The sequence below is a fragment of the Dromiciops gliroides genome, chromosome 3 (genome assembly GCF_019393635.1).
Source record: "Dromiciops gliroides isolate mDroGli1 chromosome 3, mDroGli1.pri, whole genome shotgun sequence".
Lineage (NCBI taxonomy): Eukaryota > Metazoa > Chordata > Mammalia > Microbiotheria > Microbiotheriidae > Dromiciops > Dromiciops gliroides.
Genome location: NC_057863.1, coordinates 405,207,261 through 405,228,205, shown reverse-complemented (window position 1 = coordinate 405,228,205; position 20,945 = coordinate 405,207,261). Strand labels below are relative to the sequence as shown.

Below are 20,945 nucleotides of genomic sequence, written 5' to 3'. Positions count from 1 at the left end.
CAAGGCAGGAATGACAGAATAAAGAGGAGCCTACAGTTCTATCACTTGGAACCAGCAGAGCTTCCTAGCTGGCTGACAGTGGCTGAGTCTAGCACCAATCTTCTGTGGCTCAGACCCAAATCCAGGTCAAGAACTTGCAGAATTCAGACCAGGCAGAGCAACAATCAGACTTTGTCTTGGAAAAGCCCCTTTTGGGGAACACTGAAAGCTTGCAGGTCTCCAGCCTGTCCCTAAGATCCTGAAATAATGTAACACTAAATGTCCTGAGAAAGCAGAAAGAGAACCAGCTCAGACCCTCCCATCAAGTCCAGAAAGTAGTCTGGAATAATGAGCAAAGAAAGAAAGAATCCCACTATAAAAATTTATTATGGTAACAGGGACACTGAAGACATAAACCCCAAAGAATGACGCCAAAACATCTACAAACGAAGCCTTAAAGGAAAACAAAACAAAACAAAACAAAACAGCTTGGGCACAAATTCTACTAGAATTCCTAGAAAAGATGAAGCAAAAGTATTTTTAAAAAGAGTTAAAGTAGTTTTATCAATGAAATGAAATTATTACAGGGAAAAACTGAAAAAGAATGAGAGCTATGGAAGAAAGGATTAGAAAAAGAATAGCTTGGCCCAAGAAGTACAAAACTTTGCTCAAGCAATAAACTCCTCCAAAAGCAGAATGGACCAAACAGAAGTAAACAGCTCTAATGAGGCAACAAAAAAATTCTAAAACAATGTCAAAACACTGAAAAAAAATAGAAGAAAACATAGGCTATTTCATGATAAAAACAAATGGCCTGGAAAACAGATTGAGGAAACAAACTACCTGAATTCCATGATCAAAACAAGGACCTGGACATTTTATTTCAAGAAATCTTAAAGAGAAAACTTACCAGATCTCTTAGAACCAGAGGACAATGTGAAAATAAAAGGAATCCACCAGCCACCTCCTGAAGGAAATTCCCCAAAATGATAACTACCAGGAAAAATTAGCGAAAATCAAGAGATTTTAGATAGAGAAAAAACACTGAAAGCAGCCAGAAAGAAGTCAAGTAGTCACAGTCAGGATCACACATATTTAGCAGTTTATAAAAGGCAATTAAGAAGTGAAGTTCTTGGCATACCATATTACAGAAAGCAAAGGATATATAGGCCTACAGCCAAGAATCACTTACCTAGCAAAACTGAGTACAATCCCTACAAGGGGAAAAAATGGACATTAAAATGAAATAGAGGATTTCCAAGAATTCCTAATGAAAAGAAAGAAACTTTGAAGAAACTCTGAGATTCAAACACAGGAGTTAAGAGAAACATAGAAAGATAAAAGTGAATAAATATCATAAGAAATTAAACAAAAATAAACTGCTTAAATTCTAATATGGGGAGATGCTACATATGTTCTCTGTGAAGCCTATCATCATCAGGGGTCATAGAGGGAGTCTAATTAGACAGAAGGCTTGGGAGTGGTTCTGTTATGTACTGAAGATCTTAAAAAAAAAAGGGGGAGGAAAAGAATACACTTGGCAGGGGGCAAAGGAAAGAAAGATTAGGAGAAATTCTCTCACATGATCAGGGTGTGCAAACAGACATAAATTCAAACAAGGATGAGGGAGAAGAAGGAGAGAACCTCACTCTCAAAACATATAGCTGGATACAGAAATACATTTCACCCAACAGAGAAATAGGAGGGAAGGGAAAAGGTAGAAGGGGGAAGTAAAGGGAAGGCAGACTAAGGAAGGGATTAGTCCTAAGCAAAACAAACCATAAAAACCCATAAAACTATTTATAGCTTTGTTTAAGGTGGCAAAGAATGGAAATCTGAGGGGGTACCCATAAATTGGGAAGTAGTCATAGAATATAAATGTAATAGAATACTATTATGTTTTAAGAAATGATGGAGATGGCTTCTGAGAATCCTATGAAGACTTACATGTACTAATGCAGAATACAGTGAACAGAACCAGGAGAAAAATTTATATAAAGACAATATTATGGTAAAGACAAACAACTTCAAAGAATTAGGAACCCTGAAAAGTATAATGACCAACCACAATTTCAGAAGAATAATGATGGAACATGCTACCTACCTCCTGACAGAGAGAGAAAGAGAAAGAGAGAGAGAGAGAGAGAGTGTGTGTGTGTGTGTGTGTGTGTGTGTGTGTGTGTGTGTGTGTGTGTGTGTGTGCAGATATGGCCAAATAGAAATTTGTTTTGCATGACTATACACAATAACAGGGGCTTTGTTTTTCTTTCATTTTCAATGGAGGGGAAAGGGGAGGGGTGGTAGAGAAGACGGATTTTTGCCGATTATATATATATATATATATATATATATATATATATATATATATATATATATATATATATATATATATATATATATATATATATATATATATATATGATTTTTTTTAAAAATCAAAATAAAACTAGTTTTCACAGCTGGATCTGGTAACCCAGACCTGTAACCCCTGGGGAGGCTAAGGCTGGTGGATCACTAAAGCATGAAAGTTCTGAGCTACAGTTTGCTAAGTTAGTAGGTGTAGACACATAGGGCAGCACCACTAATGTGATTCCCTGAGAGTGAGAGAGGGATACACCAGACTGACTAAGGAGGGACAAAGTGGCCCAAGGCAGAAATGGACTAAGTCAAAAGTCTTGTGCTGATCAGAAACAAGATCAAGCCCCAGGTGGCTGCTGCATTTCCAGTGAAAACTACATAGGGAGAAAGAAGATTTGGGGGGGGGGGGTAGGGGGAGAGAAGGAAGGGAGGGAAAGATGGAGGGAGAGAGATCTTCATCCAAAAGGGCCTGGGTCACTCCCAGTTTCTTTTTCATTCAAAAAGCCCCAAAAGATTTAATAAAACTGTGAAGTACCTGATTCCTTTTCCCATAAAACACATTTGTAAAATGGATTTTTTGTACTTATAGTCACAATCTAGATGTGGAACCAGATTTAAGGTTGGAACTTTTATCAATCCAACCAGATTTCTAATTTCCAAAAGTAAAAGCACTAGAAACTTTATTAAATTTCTCTGTATAACATGCAAAAATTATTTCTATAGGCTGAATAATGTCTCATATATATATATATATATATATATATATATATATATATATATATATATATATATATATTACCATTTTTTGAATGGGTTAAAATACTGTTATATAATAAAATAGAAATTCATTTTAAAGTATTACTGAATTCATGGTACTTTTTTGGTCACCATGTATTTTCTCAAGAGATGCTACTAAGAGTACAGCTATCAATGAGGGAGTATACGAAAAAAAAAGTTTAATATTAGAAAAAGGTCTTCATACTTGAAAGGGCTAAGAAACCACTGATATGACTGAGTAAAGTAAAAATTGACACTGTTCTAGAATATACATGAAAAAAATCAAGAAATCTTCCAAGTTAAGTTTTCAAAAATTATTTCATTCAAAGGGCAATTAAGAAAGAATGAAGTGCTATTATATACTTTAACGGGGAAAAAATAACAAATGTTTACAAAATACCTAACCATTATAGCCCCTGGCAATATGCCATAGGATACAAAAAATATATTAGCAGAAGCTAATGACTCCATGAGACATAAGGAAACAATAAAACAAAATGAAAAGAATGAAAAAAAGAGAAGAAAATGTGAAATATCTCTTTGGAAAAACAACTGACTTGGAAAATAGGTCGAGGAGAGATAATCCTAATGTCATAGAACCAAAGGGCAAAATACAAATTGAAAGAATCCATTGATAACCTCCTGAAAGACAGCCCCAAATAAAAACTCCCAGGAATATTACAGCCAAACTCCAAAAGCTCCCTTGTTAAAAAGAAAATATTTCAAGTAGCCAGAAAGAAACAATTCAAATATGGCACCACAGTCAGGATAATACAAGATTTAGCAGCTTCTATGTTAAAGGATCAGAGGGCTTGGAATATGATATTCTGGAGGGCAAAGGAGATAGGATTACAACCAAGAACAACCTATGCAGCAAAACTGAGTATAATCCTTCAGGGGGGAAAAATGGACATTTAATGAAATACAATACTTTCAAGCATTCCTGATGAAAGGACAAGAGTTGAATGGAAAATATGAATTTCAAATATAAGACTCAAACATAAAAAAGTAAACAGAAAAGAAAAATCATAAGGAATTCAATAAGGTTAAACTGTTTAAATCCCTACATGGTAAGATACTTGTAACTCATAATAACTTTCTTATTATTGGGGAAGTTAGGAGTACACATGGGACAGAGGGAATGGGTGGGAATTGAATGTGATGGGATGATTTTTTTTTTAAATTAAGAGATGAGAAAAGAATATACTGGGAGAAGGGGAAATGGAGAGGCATAATGGAGTAAATTATCTCACATAAAAAGAGCAAAAGAGCTTTTAAAGTAGAAGGGAAAATGAGAGAGGTAGGAAGAGCACACGAACCTTACTCTCATAAGAACTGGCTCAGAGGGAATATAACATACACTCAGTTGGGAATAGAAACCTAACTTACCCTACAGGAAAGTAGGAGGGGAAGGGGATAAGAAGCTGATAGAAGGGAGGGTGGATTGGGAGAGGTGATAGTAGCAAAACATTTTTGAGGATGGAAAGTATGAAAGGAGAGAGACAGTTGGACTAAACAGGGTGGGGGAAATAGGATGGAGGGAAATATAGTTAGTAATCATAACTGCAAAAAAAATTGTATAGGAAGTTTTTCTGATAAAGGTCTAATTTCTCAAATATATGAAGAACTGATTCAAATTTATAAAAATACAAGCCGTTCCCCAACCAATAAATGGACAAAGGATATGAACAGGCAGTTTTCAGATGAATTAATCAAAGCTATGTACAGTTATATGAAAAAAAGCTCTAAATTGATTGATAGAGAAATGCAAATTAAAACAACTGAGGGGACAGCTAGGTGGCTCAGTGGATAAAGCACCAGTCCTGGATTCAGGAGGACCTGAGTTCAAATCCGGCCTCAGACACTTGACACTAGCTGTGTGACCCTGGGCAAGTCACTTAACCCTCACTGCCCTGCAAAAAAAAAAAAATTAAAACACCTGAGGTACCATCCCATACCTATCAGATTGGCTAATAAGATAGCAAAGGAAAATGACAAATTTTGGAGATGTGGGAAAACTGAGACTTAATTAATTGACTGATTAATTAATGCACTGTTGCTGGAGTTGTAAACCAATTCAACTATTTTGTAGAGCAATTTAGAACTATAACCAAAGACCTATAAAACCATGCATACCTTTTGACCCAGCAATACCATTACTAGGTCTGTATCCCAAAGAGATTAAAAAATGAAATAGAAAAGGACCTATGTGTACAAAAGTATTTATACCAGCTCTTTAGTGGTGGTAAAGAACTGGAAACTGAGGGGATGCCCATGAACTGGGGAATAGCTAAACAAGTTGTAGTATATGATTGTAATAGAATACTATTGTTCTATAAGAAATTACGCTCTCAGAAAAATCCTGGAAAGACATACATGAACCATGATCAACTGTGAATGACTTGGCTATTCTCAGCAATAAAATGATCCAAGACATTCTTTTTTTTTTTTTTTAAAGTGAGGCAGTTGGGGTTAAGTGACTTGCCCAAGGTCACACATCTAGTAAGTGTTAAGTGTCTGCGGCTGGGTTTGAACTCAGGTACTCCTGACTCCAGGGCTGGTGCTCTATCCACTGCGCCACCTAGCTGCCCCTAAGACATTCATTTATGATGAAAAATACTATCCAACTCCAGCAAAAGAACTGAGGGAGCCTCAGTGCAGATTGAGGCATACTTTTTTTTTTTTAGTTTCTTTATTTTTCTTTTTTGGTGGATGGTTTTTTGACTGTTTTCTTTCAAAACATGACTAATATGAAAATATGTTTTCCATGACTATAAATGTATAACCTACATCAAATTGTTTGCCTTCTCAATGATGGGGGAAGGGAAGGAGAGAATCTGGAACTAAGATTTTTTTAAGTGAATATTAAAAATTGTTTTTACACATAATTGGAAAAATATTAAATACTTTTTAAAAATCTACTGAGTGCAAAGCATAGTGTTAGGCAAGTAAAAGATAAGAAACACAGATAAAAGTCCTTATTTTCATGAAGCTTACAGTCTAGAAGAGGGATAAGACGCCCAAGGTATAGTGGAAAATGAGTTCAAATAATGGCTCTGCTAGTTAGATGATCTTGGACCTTGGTTTCCTCATCTGTAAAATGAGGGTAATGAACTAGAAAATCTCTCAGGTAACTTCTAGCTATAAATTTGTGATATTGTGATCTGATAACCCTAATACACAACATTACATGACAAGTACATTAGAGAACTGCAAACAAGTTCTATTTGTGGTTCCAAGGGGAAGGTACCTGATATAGAAGTAAAATCAGAGAAGGTATCATAGAAGGTGTCCTTTGAGTTATATTCCAAAGGATGAATAAGAATTCAATGGACCAAGACAAAGAGAAGGGAGCATTTGAGACAAATAGAATAGTGTGAACAAAGACATAAACATGGAGATCAGGGTTGGCCACAGTGTATGTGAAGAGGAATAATATGATGTAACACAGTACCTGATTATAGCTAGCCTTCAAAGATAAAAAAAGAACTGGACTCTATTCAGAAGGCAAGAAGAATCCAAAGAATTTTTATCAGAAGAGAATTATGACTAGAATAAGATATAAAAAATATTATTCTGATAGCATGGATAGATCTGAAGCATGGATGGGAGGGGAGGAAAATAGGAGTTGATAGACCTAATATAAGAAGGCTATAACAAGTCCATAGGGGTGGCAATGAGGGCCTATGATAGGGTAGAAGCAATGGGAAATAGAACAAAGGGTACAGATGCCAGATGTGCTATGAAGGTAGAATTAACAGGATTTTAGTAACTAATAATATGATAAATGTAAAAGGGAAAAGTTAAAGATAACTTTAAGGCTTCAAACAGGATGGACTGAGTGAATGATGGTACCAAAACCAGAAAGTGTAAAGTCAGAGAAGAAACAAATAAGTGGAAAGATAAGCTTGATCTTGGACATATTGAGTTTGAGGGGTCCAGGGGAATTCAGGTAGAGATTCCTGAAGGCAGCTGGAGATGTAGGTTTAAAGGTCACAGAAAGAGAGAAAAATACAGGTTTGAGAGTCATCTACATAAGAATGGTAGTGGATACTATAAATTGAATGAAATTATCAGTAGGGAGTATATAAAGGAATAAGAGAAGAGGGTCAAGGATAGAGCCTTAAAGAGCATCCATATTAAAGCATTTGGTTATGAGGAAAAGAATTCTACTTGAAGAGAGTTTAAATAAAGAGGAATGAAAAGAAACAAGACGGTGTATTAAAGTGACTTGCCCAATGACATATAGCAAAGTGAGTGGCTTAGAAAAATTCTCCTACTCAAATGTTGTCTACAGCGGGACTAAGGAGAACTGTGATTATCTAGATTTCCTGTTTTTAATCCCATATTTTTTCCATTTACCATGTGGCCTCCTTAAGATAAAACCCATACCAATCAATCACATTCAATTTCTTCATCTTTTGGAAAGAGGGAAGGGGGCGTTAGATGATCCAAAGTCTATTCTCCCTCTAAATTTTGCAATATGATTCCCAAAAACATAATAAATGTAAGGCTAATGACAAAACATTTGCAAAAAAAAATTATATCAATATCACTGGTTCTTCATTTATAAACATTTCTTAAAGTATCTAGAACTCCTATTGCACCTTATAAACTATAACCAAACACCTTTAAATTTAAAAACAGGATTTTTAATGTTTTTCTTGGTTCTGGTAAAAATACAAACTTTATATAGTCTGATTTCATGTATGATCAAACAGTGTCATTTTTTATAACAAAGTATTTAATGTTATCCATATTTTGCTTCTTTTTTTCCACATTCAAACCTGTACTTACCTTTTGTAAATGCTACGAATTCTTCCTCCTAGCTGTTTATCAATAGCATCAGTTCCATCTGCTTTTGAGGCATACACACCAATAATTCTACTCTCACAGCTTGCACCAGATGTACTGAGATAGTGTAGAACCCAAACAGTAGGTTTGTTACAGGCTAACCCGTAAGAATCACAAAAGTCTGTCAAAGCCTGGAATAGAAATCAGAAAACCTGAATTTAATTCAGTGAGAATTATTTTGCCATATTGACTTTTCTCTTCAGAAAGCAATATGGTACAGTCAAAAGGGTACTGGACTTGGAGTTACAAAAGACCTGGGACTAAATGCAGCCTCCAACACTTAATGCTAAACATAATGTGGACATCTCATCAGCCTAACCCACTGAAGCTCAGAACTTTGGAGCTTAAGAGTTCCAACAGCCTCAGCCTCCACAATAACAGGGATTATAGGAATGAGCCATAATGCTGGGTTATCTGCATTTTTAAAAAATTATTCATGTGTTCATGTCTTATCTATCCAAACCATACTGACAACTCCTAGACCAAGTGTTGGAGGGGTGTGTCTATATGTATATTTGTCTATGTAATATACAGACACACAGACATAAACACACATAGAGTGAGAGGAATTCTACCCATTTTACACTTAGTCCAGAGGGATAGACAGATTCTTTTATAGTTCCTAATACAGTGTCATCAAGATAGTAAACACCAAATAAATGTGTACTATATGAATGTGTGTATATAATAATTCCTTTCCAGATTATCAGAATAAAAGAATCATAGATTAATTCTTTTATAAATCTTAAGAGTTCTAGAAGAATCTCAAAAGATTATCTTTTCTAGCAGTCAGCTTTCAAGCAGGCAAGGTTTTTATCCCACAGAGATTAATTAATTTACCTAAATAAATTCGTAAAATAAATTCAGTAGCAAAACAAGGACAGCCAATAAGAGGCCCCAAAAGCACTGGTTAAAAAGACACTCAGATCTTCTTCTTGAGTATTATATCCTGAGGTTTCCTACAGCATTCCTTCAATTTCATCATACTACCGTGAAGAACTGTGAGCCTAATGGCTCTGATATATAAGTTAAATAAAGTAGACTAAACAAATTAACCTTACTCAATTTTAATTGGTACCAAATGACTTAAAATGTGTAACATCTACTACTAGAGTCAAAGGCAACAAAGCTCATTGAGTCATATTAAGTGCTAACTAAAAACATGGTCCAAAAAGTGTATTACAAAAAAAGTTTTAATGATTATAAAATAATATAAATGAGGGGCAGCTAGGTGGCACAGTGGCCCTGGAGTCAGGAGTACCTGAGTTCAAATTTGGCCTCAGACACTTAACACTTATTAGCTGTGTGACCCTGGGCAAGTCACTTAACCCCAACTGCCTTACTTAAAAAAAAAAAAGATATAAACGAATCCTCAAATTTATTGTTACATTCACCACACTTGGTAAGATTAGTGTTTTTATTCAATATGGCAATTCTCCTAATATAAGGAGCAATTATGGTAAAGAAAATACCCCTTCACATGTTAAATATGTCACTGTTAATTTATAAATAAATCTAGTAGGAGATAAAACATTCCTTAAAAAAAAAGTAATCAAGGAATGCTGTATCTTTAACGAGGGGGAAAAAATCCAATATATATGTTTGAATGTTAAGATAATCTTAAATTAAAAGAGGAAAACATTAACCTTATAAGAGATCTCAAGAAACAATAACAAGTTTGTATGTTACAGGGAGTGGTATTTTGGTCAAATGCATAAAACATGGATGAATTCTCCCTTCTGAAATTAGGAAAATGAAATGTCTTCACAATTTTGATATAAAACATGTTATTCAAAATATGTTCTTTCATTGTTTTGTGATGACTGATATGAGTTAATAAATACTTTAAAAGAAACTTAAGAAAATGCCAAGACCTTTTTAAGTTCTATATTTGACCTTAAAGCATATGTCTCCATTTCATTGGCCAAGTGGTCAGATAAACTGTAAGGATAAGGAATGCCAAAGTAATCAGCCTCTTCTTGCAGTGCAATTCGAGTTTGCTCATCTTTGGGAATCCGAACTTCCCCATGAAGATAATCCAAAAGGTATTTAAACAGGTTTCCATCACGATCAATAAGACAAGCCCCTAGAAATAACACATAATACAAAAAAAAAAAATGATTAGACATAAATCAAACCTTCAACAAAATTTTGCTAAACCACATTTGTATCTTGCCAGTCCATGGATCTTTCATAACCATTTGGTGCTTGCACTATATTTTTTAGAGGGTACTTTCTACAAAAGCAGTTATTTGGGTTTTTTTTCTCCTAATTTTATCTGACAATTATTTCACCAATGGGAAAAAATACTTAAAAGACTTACAAAATATTATGGGCAAAATCCCTCTCATTCTAGTGATAAGAAAACTGGGGTAAAGGGAGGGGAGAAATCTACTTGCTCAAGTTCACAAAGCAAGTTAAATAGCAGAACTGGGTCTAGTACTCAGGTCTCCTTACTTTCTTTATATGACTGTAAAATAGATTTTACAAATAAAAAGCTATGATGTAAATCATAGTAATCAACCACTTATCTAGAAGTAGGAATTTATTCATCAGGAAGAAAAAATATAGCAAATACACAGCCCCCAATTTACAAACAGATGTTATAAAAATTCATTTGTAAGTCAGTTGCTTGATGTAGTGGTATTACAACTCAATTAGATTATGGGTTATGTAGACTTTTGTGAGCTAGCCTGGGAAACTAACAACTTTTTATGACACTGTTTCTATAGGAAAATGCATTCCAAGTTTCAACCTAGGACTTGGGACACTGAACACATTTCACCACCACATCCAGCCAAAGAAGCCTTTAGTTGCTGCTGTTCTACAAGGGAATCTGTCCCTGACCCTAGGTGGGGAAGGAAAGGTATAAGAATAGATGATAGTTTTGTAGCATAATGGGGAAGGAAGAATTTTCTCTAGCCATATGGCAAGAACAGATTCACCCCCTACCTCAAGGACAAGAGACCCACTATGGTAATGATTTATATGCAAGGGACATTTTATGCTAGGTATGGAACATCTGTATTTTAAACTTAAGTCCCATCATTGTTTCTACTTAAACTGAAAAATTCAGACAATATAACAAGTCAAATATTGCTCCTAAATATTATACAGTTTAACAGACAAAAAAAAAAACCACAACCCTTTTCCTCACCAACTATCTATCCCAATTTTGGGATACTCCTTCCTGGTTTTAGCTTGGAAAACCGCATAAAACAGCAGCATTTTGGAGACCTGGTAAGAGGGAAGTTTCAATCTCCCTGATGTTGTCTGTTAACTGGAATCCTATCTTCTTCTAACTTCCTAACAGAACACTCTAGGCCTGAGCTATCAGCATGGAGTGACAGCTTTAGGAAATGTTTTATGGTCTTTTCCCAGCCTCATTCAGCTGGGAAAGTAATTCTTTAGACTCCACTGGCATTAGCACCAGGAATATCTCTACTCTTCAGAATCATCCAATTCTTCTGATCTAATAGGAAACACAAAACAAGTTCCAAAGGCCCCAAGGCAAATCGAAAGATGGTAAGAACAGCATCAGAGCCCCTGAATTGTTTCAAAGTCTTCTTCTGTATCTAGGAGTAACTTTAGCATCTTTCTATTCTTCTGGATACATCACTGTATTGAAATGTTTCCTCAGGCATTCATGTGTCAGCTCATGTAACAAGACTATGTAACAAGGCTAACACTAATTCTACACTTACGTTAGTTGCTCTTTGTCAGTTGTACGTCAGACAGATGCTCTCTCCACAGAAATAAGCACTCTACTGTGAAGAACACAGGGAGACTAATATATCTAATCATCCTAAACACCTTTATCCATCAAGTTGCTCTCATGTAACTTGAGTTTCCAATACAATTAATTACATTTTTAGATCTCTATTGGCCCTGATACTTTCTCATGTCTTCCCTAACCTGAGCCAAAGAAACACAAATTTTGGACATTGGCCTACATTGAATAAAAAGAGGTGCACTTCTCTCATTTTCATATAAAATAACAAGAAAAATGCCAAATATCATTCTGGTCAATGACATTATTAACTAATAGACTTATTATTAGCTAGCATTTTGCATAGTCCTTTAAGGTTTGCAAAGCACTTTCCAAATATTACTTCATTTTTAATCCTCACAACAATCCCAAGAGGTAGTTGCTATTATTATGCCTATTTTACAGATAAGGACACTGAGGCAGACAGACTTGCTCAGGATCACACAGCTAACAAGTTTCTGAGGCTGGATTTGAACTCAGGTCTTCCTGACTCCAAGCCCAGTGTTCGATCTACTACACCATCTGATTTCAGAAAATTAAACAATTAAACTGGAAACCCACTTTAATGAAGATTTATAACAATGTTTATAACTTTAATACATTTACCAGATTCATCCACCTTTAGAGGAAATCGTCCACTGAACATAGATGCAAGCATCGACTCCTTAAAGCGGCACAAGGACTCACGCCTGGCTGTATAAATACAGCCTCCCACATTAAGTCTGAGAATATCCAGCACCTCTTCTGCCTTGCTGCCTTCCATTGCTCCCACCAACTGTCCTAATTATTAGGCCACAGTACTATCCAAATCTGCAAAACAGTTGTGCTCACATGAATTTCCATGAGTGAATAAAAAAAGAAATATACAACCACTATTTCCTATAATACATAAGAAGCAATCTATTCCCAGAGTTTTAAAATTCATCTTAAGTGACAGGAACACTGAATTAAAGTGCTTTAACATACAAGACAGTTCAATCTTAATTTAAAAAAAAAATTTAATTTTCATACCAAATATGTTCTAACTAAATTATAACACTAAACAAATAAAAATATTGAACTATGGTATCATTTTCTTTTCATATATATTCTAAAGTACAATAAGTGAAAGTTAACCTTGTCAGAATTAAAAGCTACTGATGAAATTCATTTTAATATGTATTTACTAAAGCCACTATGGTTAAAATAAAAAATAAGCCAATCACAGTGAAAACTAAGAATAGCTGACAAGTCTACATGTGTCCAAAGAATTCAAGGAGTTCTTCCAACACACTGGGAAGGATCTCTCCACCATGGAAGATTTATGGGATGTCATAAATGGACCCAGAATGTAAAGGACATGGATGGACTACAATTTGTATCATTGAAAGAAGTACCTACATCCCATATCAATGAGATCACAACTCCAACACAGTTTTGGACAATATACTATGGCTAAACCTTGGGGATACAAAAATGAAAAACTGGACGGAGGTCCCTATATTTTAAAAGGTAAAAAGATGAGTCAATCATACATACAAATAGCTGTACTCAAATTTACAATAATTAAATGCAAAGAAAAGATCAAACAGAGTTATAGGAGGTACAAAGGAGGACTACGTAGCTGGCAGAATGAGAATTAGGGAAGGCTTCATGGAGAAGGTGGCACTTTAGTTCTCTTAGGAAGAGAATCACTTCAATGGGTGGAAATATTTATGCAAAGAGAAGGGGGAGGGCAAGACTAGATTGGGGTATGGGAAGACCTCCACTTGGAGGCAATAAGTCGTATGAAACAAGGCTTTAAAGATATCAGTAGTCAGCTTATCAAGAGTCTATTTGTTGAAAGAATTTTATGCAAGAAAATAAAATATTCAGTTATGTAGCTCATAATTATTGCTGAACAGATAAGGTTTACAGTGGTAACCATTACTTAAATTTTAGACTTTTCTACTAAAACTCTACTTTGATGCCCAGCTCCAACACAGAAGTGACACTAGATTATCAAAAATGACACCAATAGTTTGCAAACTTTAGCAAGTCCTACCAAGCTGGAAAAGTTTCAAGTATGGACCCAATGATATCTAAATCTGTCACCCGAAAATTAGCTTCATTACCAGATCTGGTTCATCACCAGGTTACCACCAGGTAATGAATACTTTCAGTCACAGCAACTAATGAAAATGGTCTTTTTTCTGAGATTAGAAATCAGTGAGAGCACCCACATTTGTTTAAGTATTAAGTAAAAAGAACCTCACCCTACATATTTGTCACTTAAAATGAAAATTCTTAGTATACTGGCAGAGAACACACCCTCCCAGTCCTATAAAGAATATCTTTAAGTCTACTTCATACTACATTGGCTGAATTTTCTAGATGGTATTAAGAGGGCCAACACGTAAAAAACATTTTTAAAAGGATCAAATGCAAGAGGTCAATGAAATATCACTGACAATAGTAAATGTATGAAACCTAACAGTTTCCTTGATGGAAATCATTCCTGGTTCCAGTAACTGGATTACCTAAAATTAGAGACCAAATTTAAAATCTCTACTAAGAGGTTCAAAAGACAACTCTGCTTTTTTCTTTACACTTTACTTTTTTGTTTAGCTATAAATCGCTCATTCTAAGAAAAATTAAAGGCTGAGTAATAACCACATTAAGACCAACTAGATTACCATGTCCAAAGTTTTTATAAAAGGGACAGAAGCTATGATTTCACTAGTATAGGAACCACTTAAATAAGGAAACACTCTACCAGTCAATGCAGGTCAGCAACTTCTCTTCCAATTATACTCTTTAAAGAGTGGTCTAAAGCACTGAAAGGTTGAGGCAAAAGACCAGTATGTTTCCGAGGCAGAACCTGAACCCAAGTTTTCCTGGCTTCTAAACTGTATCTCCCCAAATATGCTCCTAGTAGACGTGTGCGTCTTTCTCCTGGAAGCAGATGCAAAGGAATGCACCCTTCCTGCCTGCCCCACCACCAACACATCACAGAATCATCTGAGCCAAGAGAACATGAGCCAAGAGAACATCCTTTTGGTCATGTGGTATCAGGAATGATAAGAGAGTAAAAGGACTCCATTTATGTCCTAAATATCATAGGTTCGGGGCTAACTCTTCCAGAAACTTTCCCTAATCTCTCTTCCTAAATGCTTGTGCTCTCTACCTCCTCAATTTTCCTGCAGCAGTTTGTCAGTTCTCTCTAGGGTAGGGTTTCTTAACTAGGGGGTTGTGGATTTATTTGTGCGTTGTTTTTTGTTGTTGTGTTTGGTTTTGGTGACTTTATTGGCTTCTGTTATCCTATTTTTTTTATTTTATGCATTTAAAAACATTAATAAGAGGAGTCTATGGGACTAAAAAGATTAAGATCCTTGCTATAAATTCCCTACCCCTTTACTTACCAGATGCTGTCAGTTACCTTATGCAGTCTTTTCTCTACCTCTAACCCCGGGAGAAAGTAAGTTCTTGGAGGGTAAGAGAAACTAATTCATGTCTGACTTGGCACGACCACCTAAGTAGGCGCTTAATATTTTCTGAATTGGGATAGCTTGACTCAATACCCGAAAACTCCCGTCTGTCCATCCATCCATCCACAAGCATTCATTAAGCGCTTACTATATGCCAAGCCGGGGATGCAAATACAAAGATACACTACCTCGCTACACGCGAGGAAGCTCGACTCCCCCATTCTCCCCAAATCCACCCCAGGGATCGTCATTTCTAACCCATTCAAACCATCATTAAGGGTCAATGGAAACAGCTCTGGCACCAAGGTTCCGGCCGCAGAACTCCCTTCCGGGGGGAGGGGGGAAGGAGTTGCGCCCGCGGACGGGACGCGGGGGAGGGGGTATTATGCTCGCTCGCGCCCCTGCAACATATGCAGGAGGGGCTGGCACTGGGAACTTTCCCTGTCACCCAGGGCTCCCCTGCAGACGGGCTCTTGGGGGCCACCCTGACCTCCGGACCGGGGAGTCGAGGGTGAATCGCTCCCCTCACACTCTTCAGCGCGTTCCGGTCTCGCCCCCATCACCTATCCAGGAGTCCCCATCCCTCCTTTTCTCCCCAAGTCGTCGCCGCCACAGCCCTCCTTACCTGCGTCCCCGCCTCTCCCGGGTCACCTGCCCCGGCCCGGAACCGAGGGCCCTACCGGCTTCGGAACTGGGGGCCCTATTGGGCGTGGAAAGCTGAACCGAGGCGGGGCAGCCCGGGTCGAGGCTTCCCTCCCTCCCTTCTCTACGTCGACCTCCGGCCGGCGGCACAAAGCCGGCCCAAACACGGAAGTGGAAGCGGCGGCGGCGGCTTCGGCGGCAGCGGCCTCGGCAGAGCCTCCTCCTCTTTGGGCGACCTCCGGGCTGCGGGCTGCGCCCCCGTGCGGCCCCAGTGGGCCACTGCGGGCCACCGAGGGCAGCTGCGGACGGGCGGGGGCGGGGGCGGAGGCCGGAGCCTGAAGCCCCGCCCCGGCTGCCCTACTGCCCCTCCCCCCAACCCTGCCCGAGGCTCCTGGGAGGGACCGTGACCCTGTGTATGGAGAAAAATATTGTAGAGAATTAGAAGGAGGTGAAGGAACCCTGCGGGCCTTGTAGCCCCACCTCATCCAGTTTTTCCTGCTCTGACACCTTGCACACAGGTGCAACCTAAAGCACAGCCATGACCTTGGCCCTGCTCTCCTGCGCTATGTCTGGCTTTCCTTGGACCCTCACACAGACTGCTCAATAAGCGTCCTGGTTTTGTAAAACTGGTCCCATTATATCTTTTCCAGCCTTATCTCCCCAGTAATTTCTTAGAAGAAGAGTTTCCAGCTTTATTTCCCTGTGAATCTTTCTTAAGGTGATCAATAACACAACTGAAAAATACAAGCCATAACTAAATACATTGGATCATTAAGATTTAGATCAGAAAGCAACTTCAAAGGTCATTTCATCAAGGCCATCTTTATTTTACAAATGAGGAAATTTAGGCTTAGATATTAAATGATTTACCCAGATTACAAAAGTAGTAAAATAACCTCTGGGATTCCAACTCAGATGGTCTGACTCTAGAACTGGGTAACAAGAAAGCAGTTCCTCCCATAAAATTTTGAATATGTCAACTGTGGTTATTTCAAGGACAGAATAAACAACCTATCATAAGATGTCAGAGCTGGAGAGAGACCAAAGTCCACCTCAAAACACTACTCTCTTCACTAAGTTGGAAATGTGACCTTCCTCCAGCAGGAGAGACATATCAGGACCCCAAAACTGAAAGAAGCAATGATGCAAAATAAAGAGCAGGGAGGTGGGCAGCTAGGTGACAGAGTGGATAAAGCACCAGCTCTGGATTCGGAGGACCTGAGTTCAAATGTGGCCTCAGACACTTGACACTTACTAGCTCTGTGACCCTGGGAAAGTCACTTAACCCTCATTGCCCCACCCAAAAAAAAGTGAAGAACAACAAACAAAAAAAACACCATATGGAGGCAGGTAGGTGGCACAGTGGATAGAGCATCGGGCCTGATTCAGGAGGACGTGAGTTCAAATCTGACCTCAGACACTTAACACTTACTAGCTGTGTGACCCTGGTCACTTAACCCCAATTGCCTCACCAAAAAAACAAAAACAAAAAACCACCATATGGTTTAAATAAATAAATTAGCAGGCAGAACATAGGGCAAGTCTTGGGCCTGAAAGTAAAAGAAAATGGAACACAGAAAATGAAATAAATGGTCATTTCCCCCCATATTTATCTGTCCCTGCAATCATCAACTACCTATCCTTTCAGGCCAAGTTCAAATCCACTTCTCCTCTGAAGTCTTTCTGGGCACCCCAGTCAAAAGTGATAAATCTGTCCTTTAGATATAGTCTATCTACCTTGCATTATATATTATTCCTCCTTTTCACTCTGACAACTAGCCAAACTGGCAATTTTGCTATTTCTCACACAAAGAAATCCATCTTCCAACCCAATGCCTTAGCACTGGCATTCCCCATGCCTGGAATTCCCTCCTTTCTTATCCCTCATCTCATAGAATCCTTTCAGAATTAATGTCAAAAGCCATAAATCCTTCCTGACTCTTCCCTCAAATGCTAATACCTTCCCTCTCTAAATTATATTGTATTTATTTTATATTTGTTCTGTATAGAGTTATGTATGTACATAATGTCTCCCTGATAAAATAAAAATTTTTGTCTTTGTATTCCCAGTACCTGACACAAGCCCTGGTACATAGTAATCTCTTAATAAATTCTTGATTAATTATTATAATATAATGGATTTCACAACATTTCATAGAATGTCAGAGGTAGAATAAACCTTAGAGGTCTAGTTGAATGGAGTCAAACTCAGAAAGAAACTGAGCCACTTATGCAGTAGTTAAGGATCCTTGAAGGCACATCTTGACTTAGAAAACCACATATTATCATTGTCTATGTTCTATAGTATTTTTATTTATTTTGTTAAATATTTCCCAATTACGCTTTAATCTCCTTCCAGTTGTGCTCAGGTGGGATTCCAGATGCTAATGTTGCCCTCAAGTCCAAGAGCTTCCTTTTTAAAATGAGGAGACAGGTCCAGAGAAGTAAAGAAATTTTTGTCCAAGTGACAAAGCTAGGACTATAATGCAGGCCTCCAAAAAAAAACCTAATCCAGTGCCATCTCCCTATCTAGAATGAAAGCATTTTAAGAGCATCTTAGTCTTTCTTAGCCATCTTTAGACACTCCATTACATTATTTATAATATGAGCTCAATAAATCAAAATTGTTAAAATACCTATTTGGTAAGTAACATGTAAACAATATTCTTTTATATTTCATTCTGTTCTTAAACTATGCCACTGCCAAAGGGACTATAATTAAGTGGATTGTAATCACTGGTGCTGAAGAAAAACAAGACAGTTAATGAACAAATTAAGCCCTGTTCTCTAATTTATTTTCTGAAAGGTATAATCTATATAATTCATTGAGTTAACTTTCACCACAAAGTACAAAGCCATATTTTTTCTTCCTTGTGGGTTTCTTGTTGTTCAGTCATTTCAGTCATGTCTAACTCTTCACAACTCCATTTGAGGTTTTCTTGCCAGATACTGGAGTGGTCTGCTATTTACAGATGAGGAAACTGAGGCAAACAGAGTTAAGTGACTTGCCCAGGGTCACAGCTAGTAAGTGTCTGAGGCCACATTTGAACTGAAGAAGACAAGTTAACCATTGTACCACCTATCTGGGTTTAGCCAATGTTTGTTTTTTGGTTTTTTGGAGGGGGTTTTGAGGAGTCTTGGGGAAGGCAGTCTCCTATCCACAAAGTCTATCATACCAACCTCACAAGTTTGGGTTGAAGAAAGTAAAGGAAAGATCTGGACTAGATCAAAGTATAGTTAGGTAGATTCACAATTCATTTAATGACTGGACCCAACCCATAGACCATGAGGAATCAATGTTGACTTGAAAAAAAGGAAGTCTCTAATAGAGAATACCAGGGATCTGTCCTTGGTTGTAGGTTCACTTTTTTTTTAATCAGTGTCTCAGATAAAAGCATGACCTGCTTGTCAAAGTTGCATTAGATGATAAATCAAGATTTTTTCAAAAATATCTTAACAAACTAGAATGAGATTGAATCTAACAAAAATTAAATCTAATAGAGATAAATATAAAATTCTACAGGTTTTTTTAAAAGTTCAATTTCTTAAGTACAAGATGGGAGAGCAATAGCTAAACAATAGTTCATGTTATAAAGATCAGGGGTTTGGGGGGCAACTAGGTGGTACAGTGGATAGAGCACTGGCCCTGGAGTCAGGAGGACCTGAGTTCAAATCCAGCCTCAGGCACTTAACACTTACTAGCTGTGTGATCCTGGGCAAGTCACTTAACCCCAATTGCCTCACCAAAAAAAAAAAAGATCAGGGGTTTTTAGTGGACAGTGGATTGTAAACCTAAGGAATTGATAATGTGCCATGGCAGCCAAAAATAAATAAATAAAACTAACCTGGTCTGCATTGGGAGGCATAGTTTCCAGTTGTCAGCATGAAAAAAATGATAAACTTTTAAAAGTGATAAACTCTGTCCTAGTCATATCATATCGGTGGTATTCTGTCCAAATTTGAGTGCCCTCTAGACATATTTAAGGAGGACACTGAAAGTTTGAATGTGTCCCAAAGAAGATGTCAGGATGGTTAGGGGACTGGAAATCATGCTTTATAACCATAGGTTAAAGAAGCTGAGGATGCATATAGCTCTTGATTTTTCTCCTGAGCTCCAATCCCACATCACCAACTGCCCAATGGACATTTCAAATGAATGTACCATAGACATCTCCAACTTAACATGAACAAATAAACCCCTTATTATCTTTCCCATAAACAACATACCTCTCCACTAGACTTTGTAATTTCCATTGAGGGTACCATTATCCATCCAGCATCTCACAATCAGAAGAATTTTAGGGCCTTAGGAAGGGTATGATAACTGTTTTCAATTTTTTAAAGTTCTATTATATGAATAAGGGTTAGACTTTTTTTTTTTTAGCTCTGAGAAGTGAATAGCAGCTATAAAGAAGCAGATTTTGGCTTGATGTAAAGAAAAACTTTCTAACAATTTTAGTTTGCCAAAGTAATTTCAATCAACCAACAGGCATTTAAGTAACTTCTATGTGCTAGTCACTGTGCTAGGTACTAGAATACAAAACCAAACATGAAACAATCCCTGCCCTCCAGAGGTTTATATTCTATGTTGAATGGGTTACTTTGGGAGGTGATGGGTTCCTTTTCACTACAGCTTTTCTAGTAGGGGTTGGTTAACCTCCCAGTTACTCAGTCTCCTCAGATCCCATAACCTATTTCTCTGTTCCATCTCAGACACACTCTAGGTCTTGCCATCACTCACAAATAATCCATTTCCAAAATAAAAAATTCTAACATTCCTCTATCTGATCATAACCTATCATTCCAACTATGTCTATGCCTTACCCTTCCTTAGCCCTTTCTTTGGCATTATTGTAATCTCTAACTCCTCCATCCCTCGGTATTTCCTCAGGCTATTATCATTACTTAAACTTTACTTTTCTCCACTCTCAATCTCAACCTTCTAGTTAACGACCCAACTCCACACTGTCTTCTACTCTCAAATCTCTCACTCCTTTGTCCTATAGGTGTTCTTGATTTGCCAAAATATAACTAGATTATTCTAACCATTCAACTCTTCCAATACTTCTTATATGCTATTGAATGGGAAGGTGAAGAGAACAAGCATTTACATAGCACCT

At 37.4% G+C, this 20,945-nt stretch overlaps 1 protein-coding gene across 2 annotated transcripts in view; it reads right to left on the bottom strand.

Moving 5' to 3' along the window:
- The window catches only part of KCTD18 (potassium channel tetramerization domain containing 18), a 28,316-nt gene extending 12,267 nt beyond the window's left edge, over positions 1-16,049 (bottom strand). For both annotated transcript variants that reach the window (XM_043996617.1, XM_043996618.1), the window contains exons 1-4: positions 15,809-16,049; positions 12,344-12,547; positions 9,843-10,054; positions 7,912-8,099 (exon numbers count right to left, since the gene is read on the bottom strand). In XM_043996617.1, the coding sequence (XP_043852552.1) occupies positions 7,912-8,099; positions 9,843-10,054; positions 12,344-12,500 (557 nt within the window). In that variant the 5' untranslated portion in view covers positions 12,501-12,547; positions 15,809-16,049. The remainder of the gene's footprint in view (positions 1-7,911; positions 8,100-9,842; positions 10,055-12,343; positions 12,548-15,808) is intronic.
- Positions 16,050-20,945: the final 4,896 nt, after the last annotated feature.